The sequence below is a fragment of the Anabrus simplex genome, chromosome 4 (genome assembly GCF_040414725.1).
Source record: "Anabrus simplex isolate iqAnaSimp1 chromosome 4, ASM4041472v1, whole genome shotgun sequence".
In the NCBI taxonomy this organism is placed as follows: domain Eukaryota; kingdom Metazoa; phylum Arthropoda; class Insecta; order Orthoptera; family Tettigoniidae; genus Anabrus; species Anabrus simplex.
The window spans coordinates 118,450,028-118,462,405 of NC_090268.1; the positions used below are offsets into that span (position 1 = coordinate 118,450,028).

The 12,378-nt window shown below is 36.1% G+C and overlaps 1 protein-coding gene across 2 annotated transcripts in view; it reads right to left on the reverse strand.

Moving 5' to 3' along the window:
* Nucleotides 1-10,089: 10,089 nt before the first annotated feature.
* LOC136871678 (rifampicin phosphotransferase) overlaps nucleotides 10,090-12,378 on the reverse strand; it is a 210,305-nt gene continuing 208,016 nt past the window's right edge. For both annotated transcript variants that reach the window (XM_067145175.2, XM_067145176.2), the window contains exon 29: nucleotides 10,090-10,288. In XM_067145175.2, the coding sequence (XP_067001276.2) occupies nucleotides 10,227-10,288 (62 nt within the window). In that variant the 3' untranslated portion in view covers nucleotides 10,090-10,226. The remainder of the gene's footprint in view (nucleotides 10,289-12,378) is intronic.

Sequence of the window (12,378 nt, forward strand, 5' to 3'; positions counted from 1 at the left end):
TGATTTGTGGCGTTCATATGTGTCCCCTATATATATTAAAATCTCTCAGGCAGGATTTAAGAATCCAGTTAGCTGATGTCTTCTTTTGAGAGGCAGGTTGCCTCATAGCTGGAGAATTAGTAATGTCAGAAGATTTATGATATGACGTGAAGGTGACCATCAACATGTGTAGCTGAGCCAGGATTCCCTTGGTTTATAATAAGAAGGAGTTTAGCATCTCATAATTTGTATTTCAGATATGCAGATACACAGTAATAATTTTTGTTTATTTTATTGCATGATATTTACAGGTTTCTTTGAAGTGTTTCATTTATTGATTTGTGTTAATATGTTCTTGATGTTCATGTCATTGTCATCGTTGTTAAAGACTTATCTTTTACGTATGAGACCGTAACTCATTTTATTGGGAAGTGGCTTTCTAGCCGTCCAACTTGTAACAGAATGGTCTGTTTGTAAAATCAGTGTAGATCTAAGGTAGGGCCACCCTGGAACAATGAAGTGTTTATAAATGTTGTAAATATAATTTGTATAATGGATCGGATCTAGTATAATTCTATCACGGTACGTTCTATGAATGTTAATTGAATGATATCCGTCAGGGTTTCTTAAGATAATTTTAACTGCGTCGACTCAAAGCTAAGTGTGTATTTCTTCCCCAGATTTATTTTGTAAATACATTATATTAATACGGGATATTGCCCGTCTTCTCATGTCAAGTATTGATAATTTGTTAATAATGTGCACGGCACATATTGGTAATTTTGGCAGTTTTTTGAGCCATTTGTAATTGTTTTACGTATTAATTTGTTTATTTTGCAAATTTTCAATAATGTTCTTTGACAATAAATCTATCTTACCCCTTATTTTTGTATTTTATTTCGGAATTATGTAACTGTTTCCCGTTCATATACCCATGGTATATATTATCCTGAGATATTTGATTTATTTTAGCCCTGATCTTATTTTTGCGAACCAAACACGCAGCTCCCCAACGGCACCAGTAGATTATTTTAAGATGGGAGCAGTACAGTATAACAAGGTAGGGTGTTATGTAATGCATGGAAGATCGAACGCCTTCTCGTAAACTTAACATCTTTAAGAACCGTAATAAGAAAGTCATAAAGAACCTTGGGTTTCTCAGAAATTTCATTTAAGTTTAAATTGGGGTTGAAAAACTGATTGAGATGTATGAAGCAATTTTCGGTGACATCTAGGAGAGGGCCTTTTCCTAAGGTTCTCAGAATCTCCAAGTCTCGGTCTATGGTGGTAAAAGTATGTTTTGCTTCATGCATATGCTGCCCCACTGCTGAAAACCTATTGTATTTAATAGCATTGACGTGTTCTATGTACCTGATTTTGAAGTTTTATCCGGTCTGTCGTTTGTATATGGAATTGCAGTTACTGCAACTAAACCGGTATACCCCTGACCTCAAGAAGGTGTTATTTTTATTTATTGTGTTAGAGTTGTGTATTATTTCAACATTCCTATTGTTAGTATGAAAGGATATCTTGACATTATGCTTCTTAAAGATGTTGGTGACACTGTAAACGTTTTCATTGAAAGTGAAGGTAGAATATGTGATAGGGTTGGGTTTTTCTTTTTCTAATGTTGTATTTAGTCAATGCTTGAATTTATTCATTATTCTTTCTATGAAACAGTCGTTATATCCATTGAATTTAGCAATGGAATGGATGGTGTCTAATTCTTTCTTTAAGTTTGTTTTAGACATTGGTATTTTAAATGCGTGGTCGACCATGCTGTTATAAGTAGCGCATTTTTGTGTGTGAGGATGTGTGGAATCCTGTCTTATGGTTGTAGCAGTTTGTGTGGGTTTTCTATATATACTGTATGTTAGGGATGATGGGAGCCTGCTTATTGTGAGGTTGAGAAAGTTAATTTGTTTGTTGGATTCTGACTTGAGGGTGAATTTAATATCTGGATCTATATTGTTGAGGTTGTCAAGAGTAGAGGTAGCACTAGTAGTCCTATCGTCTAGTATTACCAAAGTATCATCAACGTATCTAGACCAAAATAGAATATTAGAAAAAGTGTCATCGTTGTCAATTATTGTATGTTCTAAGAAATCTAGATATATTTCCGCTAAGATCCCCAAAGCCGGTGACCCCATTGCCAGTCCATCCTGTTGATGCTGTCAAAAATAAAGAAGTTGTTATTGATTACTAATTTCAGGACCTTCATGAAGTCTTGGATCTCAAGTTTGCTTAGGGAATTGTGTGTATTTAGATTTCTTTCAATGATGGGAATTAATTTTTTGGTGTTAATACTTGGATACATATTAGTAATGTCGAACGAGTGGATGGAATAATGAGGTTGTATTTCAAAGTTATCTAATTTCTTGACCAGCTCTATGGTGTTTGTTTTACAGATTTATTTGACAAAAACCTGTAGTTGTTCTTTAAGAATTTCTGAATGAAATGAGAAAATTTATAAAGTGGGCTAGGCCTATAGTTAATAATTGGGCGGATGGGGCACCGGTCTTGTGGATCTTAGAGAATGCTTTGGCAGTGGGCAGACCTGGATTCATGTTGTAAAGTTTTGCTTTTTCCTGATCAGTGAAAGGAAATGAGGAGCTTTTTAGGGTTTGTTTTAAATGACGTTGGATTTGCTGGGTAGGATCTTCACTATAGAAAAGGAGCTACTATTAAAAAAAGTCTTTTGTTTTATTTATGTACTCGACTTTGTCCATAATGACAGTTTTATTCCCTTTGTCTGCTTTAGTGATGATGAGGCTATTATCCTTGATTTTCTTTTTAAGCTTAAGGACCTGTTCCTCTTCAATGGAAGAACTATTATTATTATTATTATTATTATTATTATTATTATTATTATTATTATTATTATTATTAGGGGTTGTTATTTTATTTTCAGAGGTATATATTTTACTACGTCAAAAGAATGAGGAGAGTGGTTGGGATGTAAGTTAAATGACCTTATGTTTTCAATTAATTCGCTTGTGTTCTTGATGGATTTTTGGAGAGAAATTGATAGTTCTTGGTTAGGAAACGTTGAACAAATCGAGACTTTATATAAAGGTTTGTAGTTAATAATGGGCCAGATAGGAATATTAGCTTTATGAAGTTTTGGGAGTGCTTTAACTGTAGGTAGACCTGGGTTCATGTTTAAAAGTTTAGATTTTCCTTGATCCGTAAAAAGAAAGGATGTATCCTTTAAGGTTTGTTTTAATTGTCGCTGAATTTTTTTTGTGTAGGATCTTTCCTGATTATTGTAAATGTGCTGTTGTAAAAAAATTCTTTGGTTTTGGATACGTAATTAGTTTTGTCCATTATAACTGTAGTATTGCCTTTATCTTCTTTTGTGATTAACTACAAATTAAACAAGTATCAACCTCATATGACAATATAAAATTCTGCAGCTTATATTCAACAAGACTAAAGACTAACACAAACTGGACTATACACCATGCGTATAAAACAATGAAGTCACCATCATTTTAAAAGGATTTTATATTAGAGTACAACATCATCTTGTATCATAATGTTATTTAATATTGAAGATTGTTTGTGATTGCCTAACTTGATCCTATAGTTGATGATGGCATGATATAAGTGCCAAAACTAGTACCTTATGTAAATGATATGTGATCAATTCACACTAATAAATGTCATTGTATTGAATAGGTGGCCCCTTAATAATATAAAGTTATTGTAATCCCACTTCAATACTGATCATGATGAAATTTATAAATATTAGTATAATAACTAAGCATCCCTCTGTAAGAAATTTGTATGGACTGTGTCTGGTTATCATTGCTAATTACACATGGACTTTCACTGCCTGAAGATGCTATTGCTTCCTGTTACATGGGCCGGGCTCATAACTTTCATCCAACCTCCCATGGTCAACACTTGTTTTTTTCCAACTCTAACAGTATTAGGTTTACAAGGCCTAGGGAGTCTTTCATTTTCTGCCCTTAGTGGCCCTTGTCTTTCTTTGCTGATATTTTCATTTTTTGAAGTCTCGGACCTCTTCCATTTTCCTTCTGGTTAGTGTTGTGTGAGGATGGTTGCCCAGTTGTACTTCCTCTTAAAACAATAATCACCATCACCACCCTGAAGATGATGATGATGATGATGATGATGATGATGATGATGATGATGATTGTTGTTTAAAGGGGCTAAGTGCTAGGTTATCGGCTCCTCTAAAGATGCTAGTGCCCTCTACCTTGTATAAATTGTATCTGTAAATTTTTGGGTGCCTGAATTAACCAACTTACCTAACAAATTCAAGTCCTTTCACATTGTCATCCCATATCCAAGTATCAGTTCTAATTGAACCAGCAGCATCGGTGTTATAAGACCTCTTTTCTGGGCCTGCCATTCCACGAATGTGTAAGGACTATAAGAAAAATTTTCACCGTCCTGATCAGACCATTCCTGTTTGTCTTTGAGCTGAAAAGGTTTCCATAGAAGCAATATATTTTTCAGTATAGTGTTATGTCCATTCAATTGTTAGAAGATGTCATACTCTGAACTGAGATTGCCATATCTCACAGGTACAGTACATGACTGACTGGAACGTACTGTTGTATGCAAAGTTGTACACTTCAAATTCCAAAATTAGCATCTTTAAGCCATCATGTAAAGCAGAAAATTTGCTCACTCATTCCAAGAGAATACTCAGATGGTACACATAAGCACAGAAATGGCCAACAAATTAAACAAACTTTTCTTCTTGTGACCATATCTTACAAAATATATTGTTTGAACACTAGAGTGTTGCTCCTTGCATATTGTAATTATTTAGAATTTTTCCTTTCAATTCATGATGTCGAAACCCTTTTTTATTTTTTTGTTGCTCTTTGTATTACAACATATTGCAACCTGCAAAATACATTTTGTTCATATTTTGTATGACAGGCCCAAAAAATCAGTAAGTGTCATTCTAACCCCTTGCCAATTTATTCTTAGAGTGCTTCTTGTCTGTAAACAGCTTGTGCCAGCTGACGTGGATGTAACTGTCATAATTCTGAGGCATGTCACTTCTGTCACTAGCTTGTTATGATGTACTTGCTTCCTGGTCCTTTGCAGTTTCATTTCCTTTTTTTTTAACATTATTGCTGCTCTTGATTTGATCTCTCCCTTCCAGTATAAAAACCAAGTATCAGGATAATATTAAAAACTTATAGGCAGAAAAACAATTTTGTCAAATCATAGATCAGAGATTTCCAAATGGCAGTATGCAAAGATATATTTTGTAGCCCGCGAAAGTTAAAAATAATATTTTAAGAAATATGAAGGAAATTTACAAAAAATATTTCATAGCTTGTTCAAAATGTATTAATTTTTTATTTATAGACCCAAGTCAGAACTAATTCATTTAATATTATTTCCACTTTTGAAGTATTCACTTGATCTGAATAGATTATTTTTTATTTTAAAAATGTAAAATCCAAATCTCAGCAGAAAATGAGCCCTCAAAAATGCCAATGCTGGGTCTTAACCATTATAAAAATGGCTATGGGATCCATATCAAATCTTGAACTCCATGCTAACTCACTATCATTTACCATATGATGCTACAGTTGACACAATCGACTGTGTGTGCACAGTCTAACAAGGGTGCTTTGCCATCTGATGTGAGGAGGCTGTGGACACTTTATGCAATGTAGCATGTAATGAATAGCAAGGAATACTTTAATTGACATTGGTGTCAATTATTTAGCATATGATGCTACAGTTGACACAATTGACTGTGTACAAGTTCTTAACAGGCATAAAAATAAAATGACTCTATATACATAATATATGCACAAACTCCACATTAGAAAGGTTAATCTCTTAGAGATGAATGTCCAGCTTTTCCAGCCAAGAGAGTACCTCAGGGATCACTTGGTGAATGTCCTCGATGGAACCAACAAAAGCTCGCAGAGGGCAGTCCTTCAGAATGTGCAGGATGGTTTGAACTTCAGCACCACAGTCACAAGCTGGAGAGTCTTTCCAGCCCCATTGATGCAGAGCAGAAGCACTTCTTCCTACTCCACAGTGTATCCTGTTGAGTGTGGTCCAGGTGGAGCAAGGAAGGTTGAACCCAGGCAACTTTGTAGTTGGATCCCTGATGCTGACAATGCCATGAGGTTGTGATTGCATTCGTGTTTCCATATTTCATCAGGCTTGAAATGTGAATTGACTAATTCCTTTGCCACCTTCCAGGCAGTTTTCCGTGACTTGAGTCTCATTACGGCATTTTCACCTGTATTCTGATGTATTGGGAGGTAACTGTTCTTCGCTATCCTGGTCCACAGTCTAACAAGGGCGCTTTGCCGTCTGGTGTGACGAGGCTGTGGACACTTTATGCAACATAGCATGCAATGAACATCAAGGAATACTTTAATTGACATTGGTGTAAGAAGCGGTTTCACTTCTTCGTTCTTCTCTCATTTGTAGTACTGGCTGGTACACCGTGTTGCACACTCAAATACATTTTCAGGGAAGTACTGCAAGTACATTGCTCTTACAACTGTATATCATTGTTCCCTTCACACTACTCCCACTGAATTGTCCTTTCTTAAGTTTTGTTTTGACTACATTATTAATTTCAGTTTGTCTTTAGGTATTTTGTTTCCCTTTAGTCATTTATCAAATATTAATTCTATATTGGGTGATCTTCTTCCAAATTCAATTGTCCTGGGTACAATAGTCATTATCCAGCTGTAGCCGGGTAGGGGCAAATATGGTTCCTCTCCTTTTCACTTTTCTCGGTCTTTCCACCACTCCTCCTCCAACACTGTGTCCCAGTCGAGGTTTCTTTCTATAATACTGCGTTGGATTGTGTCCTTCCATCTCAATCGTGGTCGTCCACGGCCTCTCCTTTCATGCATTTGCATTTCCATCGCCTTTTTTTGGCATTCTTTCATCACTCATTCGTTGTATGTGCCCAAACCATCTTAATTGGCTCTTCTTTATTCTATCATTCATTTTTTTCCACTCCAATTTCTTCCCAGATTTTCTCATTCCTTATTTTGTCTCTTCTACACTTCTGTATCATACTCCTCAAGAACTTCATTTCGGCTGCTTGTATTCAACTCTCATCCTTCTTTGTCATTGTCCAAGTTTCTGCTCCATATGTCCTTAATGGTACATAATACATCTTGTACATAGTTTCCTTTGCTTCCATTGGCACATCTTTGTCCCATAACATGTTTCTTACACTATGATAAAAACAGCTTCCAGCTTGAATCCTCTTACTAATCTCAGCATCCAGTCCTGCATTTTCCATTAATTCACTCCCCAGGTATTATTTGAACATCTTCACTACTTCCAGGGGCTTGCCTGCAAGTCTAATCTGACCTTTCCCTTCTTTCACCCCTCTATAGTTCATTCCATGTTAAGAAAACAGTATTGTTCTTATGGACCTACAAAAGGAGTGAACACATCCCCTTTTAGACACTCATAATTCCTCGTGATTAAGGGATATTATACTGTACTTTGTAATGTATTATGAAAGATAGATGAAAAGGATGAGGCATTTTTGCCTGTGAGTTATTAAATAACTACATAACATTTTATTTGTCATAAATATATTTGTAGGGAGAAAGCACAATGGGGGTAACAGCCATCGCTTCGTTGCCTTCCTTCATTTTCATTCTTCTGTGTTGCTCTGGTACAAGCCCTCATTCTCTGAACCACCGGCAGCTCACTTCTGCAGTGAAGTCATCTACAGTATTTATTTGTAGCGTGTATATCTTTAGGCTTTAAATCAGTGTGTAATTGTCTTGTGTTGACTGAGAGTTATGCGATAAGCCTATGTGTGTGATTTCTTTCCTTAACATTAATAGTGTGATCTTTTGTAGAGTCATCTACAGTATGTATCTGTTGCATCAATTTTCTAACATTTATTGCCTGGAGAAATTTATTAAATGCAATTTAATGCATCCCTCATCCCTCGAGCCCATAAAAATTATTTGTCTATTTTCTCCCCCAATTTGTATTACCACTTCAATGCTCAGGTTTTTTATGTGCCGTAGTTTACCTCTGATTCTGTACAAACCAAAAATAGCCCTTGTCAATCGCGTCCCCTTTAGTAAATAATAATAATAATAATAATAATATTATATATTATATTATATATATTATATTATATATATAATATATATTATATATTATTATTATTATTATTATTATTATTATTATTATTATTATTATTATTATTATTCCTGTTGTGATATGTTGTAATATGTGTATTGGTATGTTCCTTATTTCAAATTCATTTGATGGTGTATTTCCAAATAGTTCCTGGAAGTGTTCCATCCATTGGTATGGGTTGATTGTGGAACTTTTAGGTGCAATTTTGTTTTTATTTCAGTATCTTGTAGGATTTTTGCTCTGCCTCTTCAATCAGCTTTCTCTCTTCCTTTTGGCTATAGTCTTTTTTCTTGTTCCATATTAGCTCTTTGTATTTCCTACTTATTTCTGTATATTTCTGGAGGTAGTGTTGGTTGATGCATTATTGGCAATGTTTGAAATGAAAAGCAAATGAAAGAAGCATTCTAGCCAACATTTGAATTGAAATATCACAGATTTTTTTATGGACAATTTCTGATGTTACAAAGAGGAAATCATTGTAAGTGGAGATTATATTATCAGCAAGTCTGATTTCATCATATGACACCGTGGTGTTAGTCATCAGCAAGTCTAATTTTGTTATATGACACAGTGGTGTAAGTCATCAGCAAGTCTGATTTCATCATATAACACCGTGGTGTTAGTCATCAGCAAGTCTAATTTTGTTATATGACACAGTGGTGTAAGTCATTGGAAAGTCTAATTTTGTTATATGACACAGTGGTGTAAGTCAGACTTACTTCATTCTGCCATAAAGAGGTATAATACATAGCATTTCACAGTAATATTTGTGCTGCCATCTCTGCTACTCTGTGCACACTACAACATGCACCAGTATGCCATCTACAGCATGCAGTTTCTTCTTTACAACCATGTACTTAACTCGCTTTTGTCAAAAATTGACTTACACCACTATGCCATATAATCCTTCATATTTCAACAGCAGCCACATTTTCGCAGTGGGTGGCGTATGTGGGAAGGGACATGTAAGCCTGGTACTCAATCCTAGTTCTGTACATGTTTCCACACAGCATCATAGTGAACACTTGAAACCATTGGCAGTTGTTACACATGTGCTGTTTGACACTAAACCACACGAGGCACCAGTGAGTCAGTGCCAGTGAGTAAGATAGAAAAATTAAAGGACCCATCTTGCTTTGTAGATGCAACATGATTAGGTACCATTATGCCGCCAATAGCAGTGAGCTCCATGCCTAACGAATCTAATGTGGAAAAGAAAAAGAAAATAGATTCAGCTATGAGAAATAGAAACTACAGTACACAGGAGATGTAGGTAAATAGAAAGGAAAACCTGGTAGAACAACTATAGTGTTGTGACCAAACTGAGTCTGAAAAGGTGGAAAGTATTAAGAATAAACGATACAGGATAAATATAACAGAAAAGAAAATGTGTTTGATGAATGAAAGTTCAATGAACAGGCTGCCAGTGCAGCATGTAATTGACCTGACCTGACCAGGTGGGGCGTGATGTAATGGAGGGTCATCGGACTGGCAGCCGGTTGGATTTGAGCCAATGAAAGAGAAACGGTTTTTCAAATGTCTCGCACTATGTGCTGGAGTGGAGACAAAGCAGGACATCATTAAGATAAGTTCCAAATTCCTAGGTGTAAGGAGAGAAATATAAAACTGAGTGTGATTTGATAGAATCTGATGATGTTCTTTACAGAACAAATCATGTCATTGTTTAATAGTGAGGATTTTAATTCATTGTTTAATAGTGTGTTGTTTTTACAGGAATATTATAGTGTAATATTTATATTGAACTTGTATGTTCAACAGCTTTTAAGTTGCATCAAACTACAACAAACAGAATTTTGTTTTTAAATACATTTTTTATTGGATTTACCTCACTTTGTGGTACTTGAAGAATATTTTTTCCATTTACTTCGAAAGACTATCCTTTTAAAGATGGTCAATATGTGAGAGACATAAGCATGTCAAGTGAGACAGAATAATGTAATAAACTTTGTTATTCAATTCATTTTATTAACCAAATATTTGATTTTTAATTACTTCTTAAATACTGTTTATATCTGTTCATCTATTTACAAGTAATAATTTTTACACTTTTCTTTACATTGTTTTTCTTGTGTTGTGATAGCTCACACGGTTTCTTCAATCTTCTCCAAGACTCCGGTGGATCCCACAAGCAGTACTGTATCACCTGAAACATAAAGAAGTATATTACAGCTACATAAGATAATAACATCTAAAAATAATATAAATCTTTCATTCTACACAGTGCATGTAATAAATTTTCTCTGAACCACCACTACTTGATTATATTATGCCATCCAGGTGGCATGTGCATCAATTTTGACATTCTGTTTTACTTTACCAGATGGCAAATTAAACTGGATTTCTGTTGGATCATGTATGGCTGAGTTTTAATTAATTTGGATGGTAAACACCAAATGTGTCACCAGATATCTTTTATATGGTGATATCTTGTACTATATGGAGTGTCGAATAGATTTTTTTTCACCCTTCAAAAATCTGGCCACATCTACTGAGTTTGAACCCATGGTCTTATGCTCTAGCAGCCAACATACCACTGATCTTCAGAGGAAGCTACTGGTAACTTATAATATTTTTACTTTCAAATAATCATATCATCATCATTTTACAGTTCCATTTTCCTGGGTACTGTTGGCAAGCCTCTTCCATTCTGACTTATTGAGATACGTTCTGTTGTTAATGACATCTTCCAGTGTCCTTCCCCGATCTTCAATGTCCATCTTTATGATGTCCATCCAGTGGGTTCTTGGTCTTCCCACCATCCGTTTCCCTGCCACATGTCTCTCCAAGTTAATATATGCTGTCCTTGTTGGCTCCATCCTCATTACATGCCCAAACCAACTCAGTCTGGACATGCTGACTTGATCTAACAATGATGTAACAATCCCAGCTTCCTTCCTAACCACATCATTCCTTAACCTGTCCAGTTTGCTTTTTTGAACTGTGGACCTAAGGAACTTCATCTTGGATGCCTGCAACCTTGATGAGTCATTCTTAGTGAGGGTGCAGGTTTCAATACCATAGGTTAAGATTGGTATGAAGTACTGCTTGAACATCACCAGTTTTGATTTTGTTGGTACTTTGGGATCCCAGAGGAGTGTTCGTACTTTCTGATAAAACTGAGAGCTCTTCTGCACTCCATTTGCCACCTCCTTTGTGGCTAGTGTATCTTGAGATATTACACTTCTGAGGTACGTAAAGGTTTCCACACTTTCTAGTGGACGGTTTCCTAGCATGATTTTCGCCGGTCGTCCGTCTCTGTTTATTGCCATCACTACTGTTTCGAGTTCGCTCATCTTGAAATTGAACTCTTGGGACTTAACCTTCCATTCATTCAGTCTCAACTGTACTTCTTCGTCAGTTTCTCCCCAGATCATAACATCATCAGCGAAGACCATTGCATTTAGTTCACCAGAGGTTTTCTTGATGTTTTTCATTATGTCATCCATGACGGTGATAAACAATAATGGGGATAGTGCACTGCCTTGCTGGACTCCACTTTCGGTCTTGAACCAGGATGAATGTCCGTCACCCAATCGCACACAGCTGGTACAGTTCTCATACAGCATCTGAACTTTCCTCACCAGTCCCTCTGGCACATTTCTTTTTCTCAGGCATTCCCATATCTTTTCTCTTGCAATGCTGTCATATACCTTCTCATTGTCAAGGAAAACCATAAACAGATCTTTGCCTTTTCCCCAATATTTTTCCATTAACATACGGACACTGAAGATTAGGTCTGTTGTGGACCTGTTAGGCCTGAAGCCATACTGTTCCTCTTCAAACTGTGGCTCTAAGATGACACGAAATCTGCTCTCTAAGATTTTCTCAAGAATGTTAAGCCTATGAGAAAGAAGTGTTATTCCGTGGTAGTTGGAGAATTTTCAGCGATTTCCTTTCTTAAACAGGGAGATAATGACACCCTTACTCCAATCAGTAGGTATCTTGCCATCTTTCCAAACTGCCATTTGTGTAGCCACTGTAAACCCTGTACTCTTGCTGCTATAATCATGTCCGTTCTGACTTCATCGATTCCTGGGGATTTCCCTTGTGGCATCTTCTTAAGGGCTGCTTCTGTTTCTGCCCATGTAATGGGAGGTTCCTCTGTGCAAGTTTCAACAGCTGGTTCTTTTGTTCTCTGATCTGCTTCTGTCCTGATCAGTAGGTGATCAAACTGATTCCTCAGAACCTCTCTGATGTCCTCTTCTTTCCTGGCCAGGTTTCCATTAGGATCGT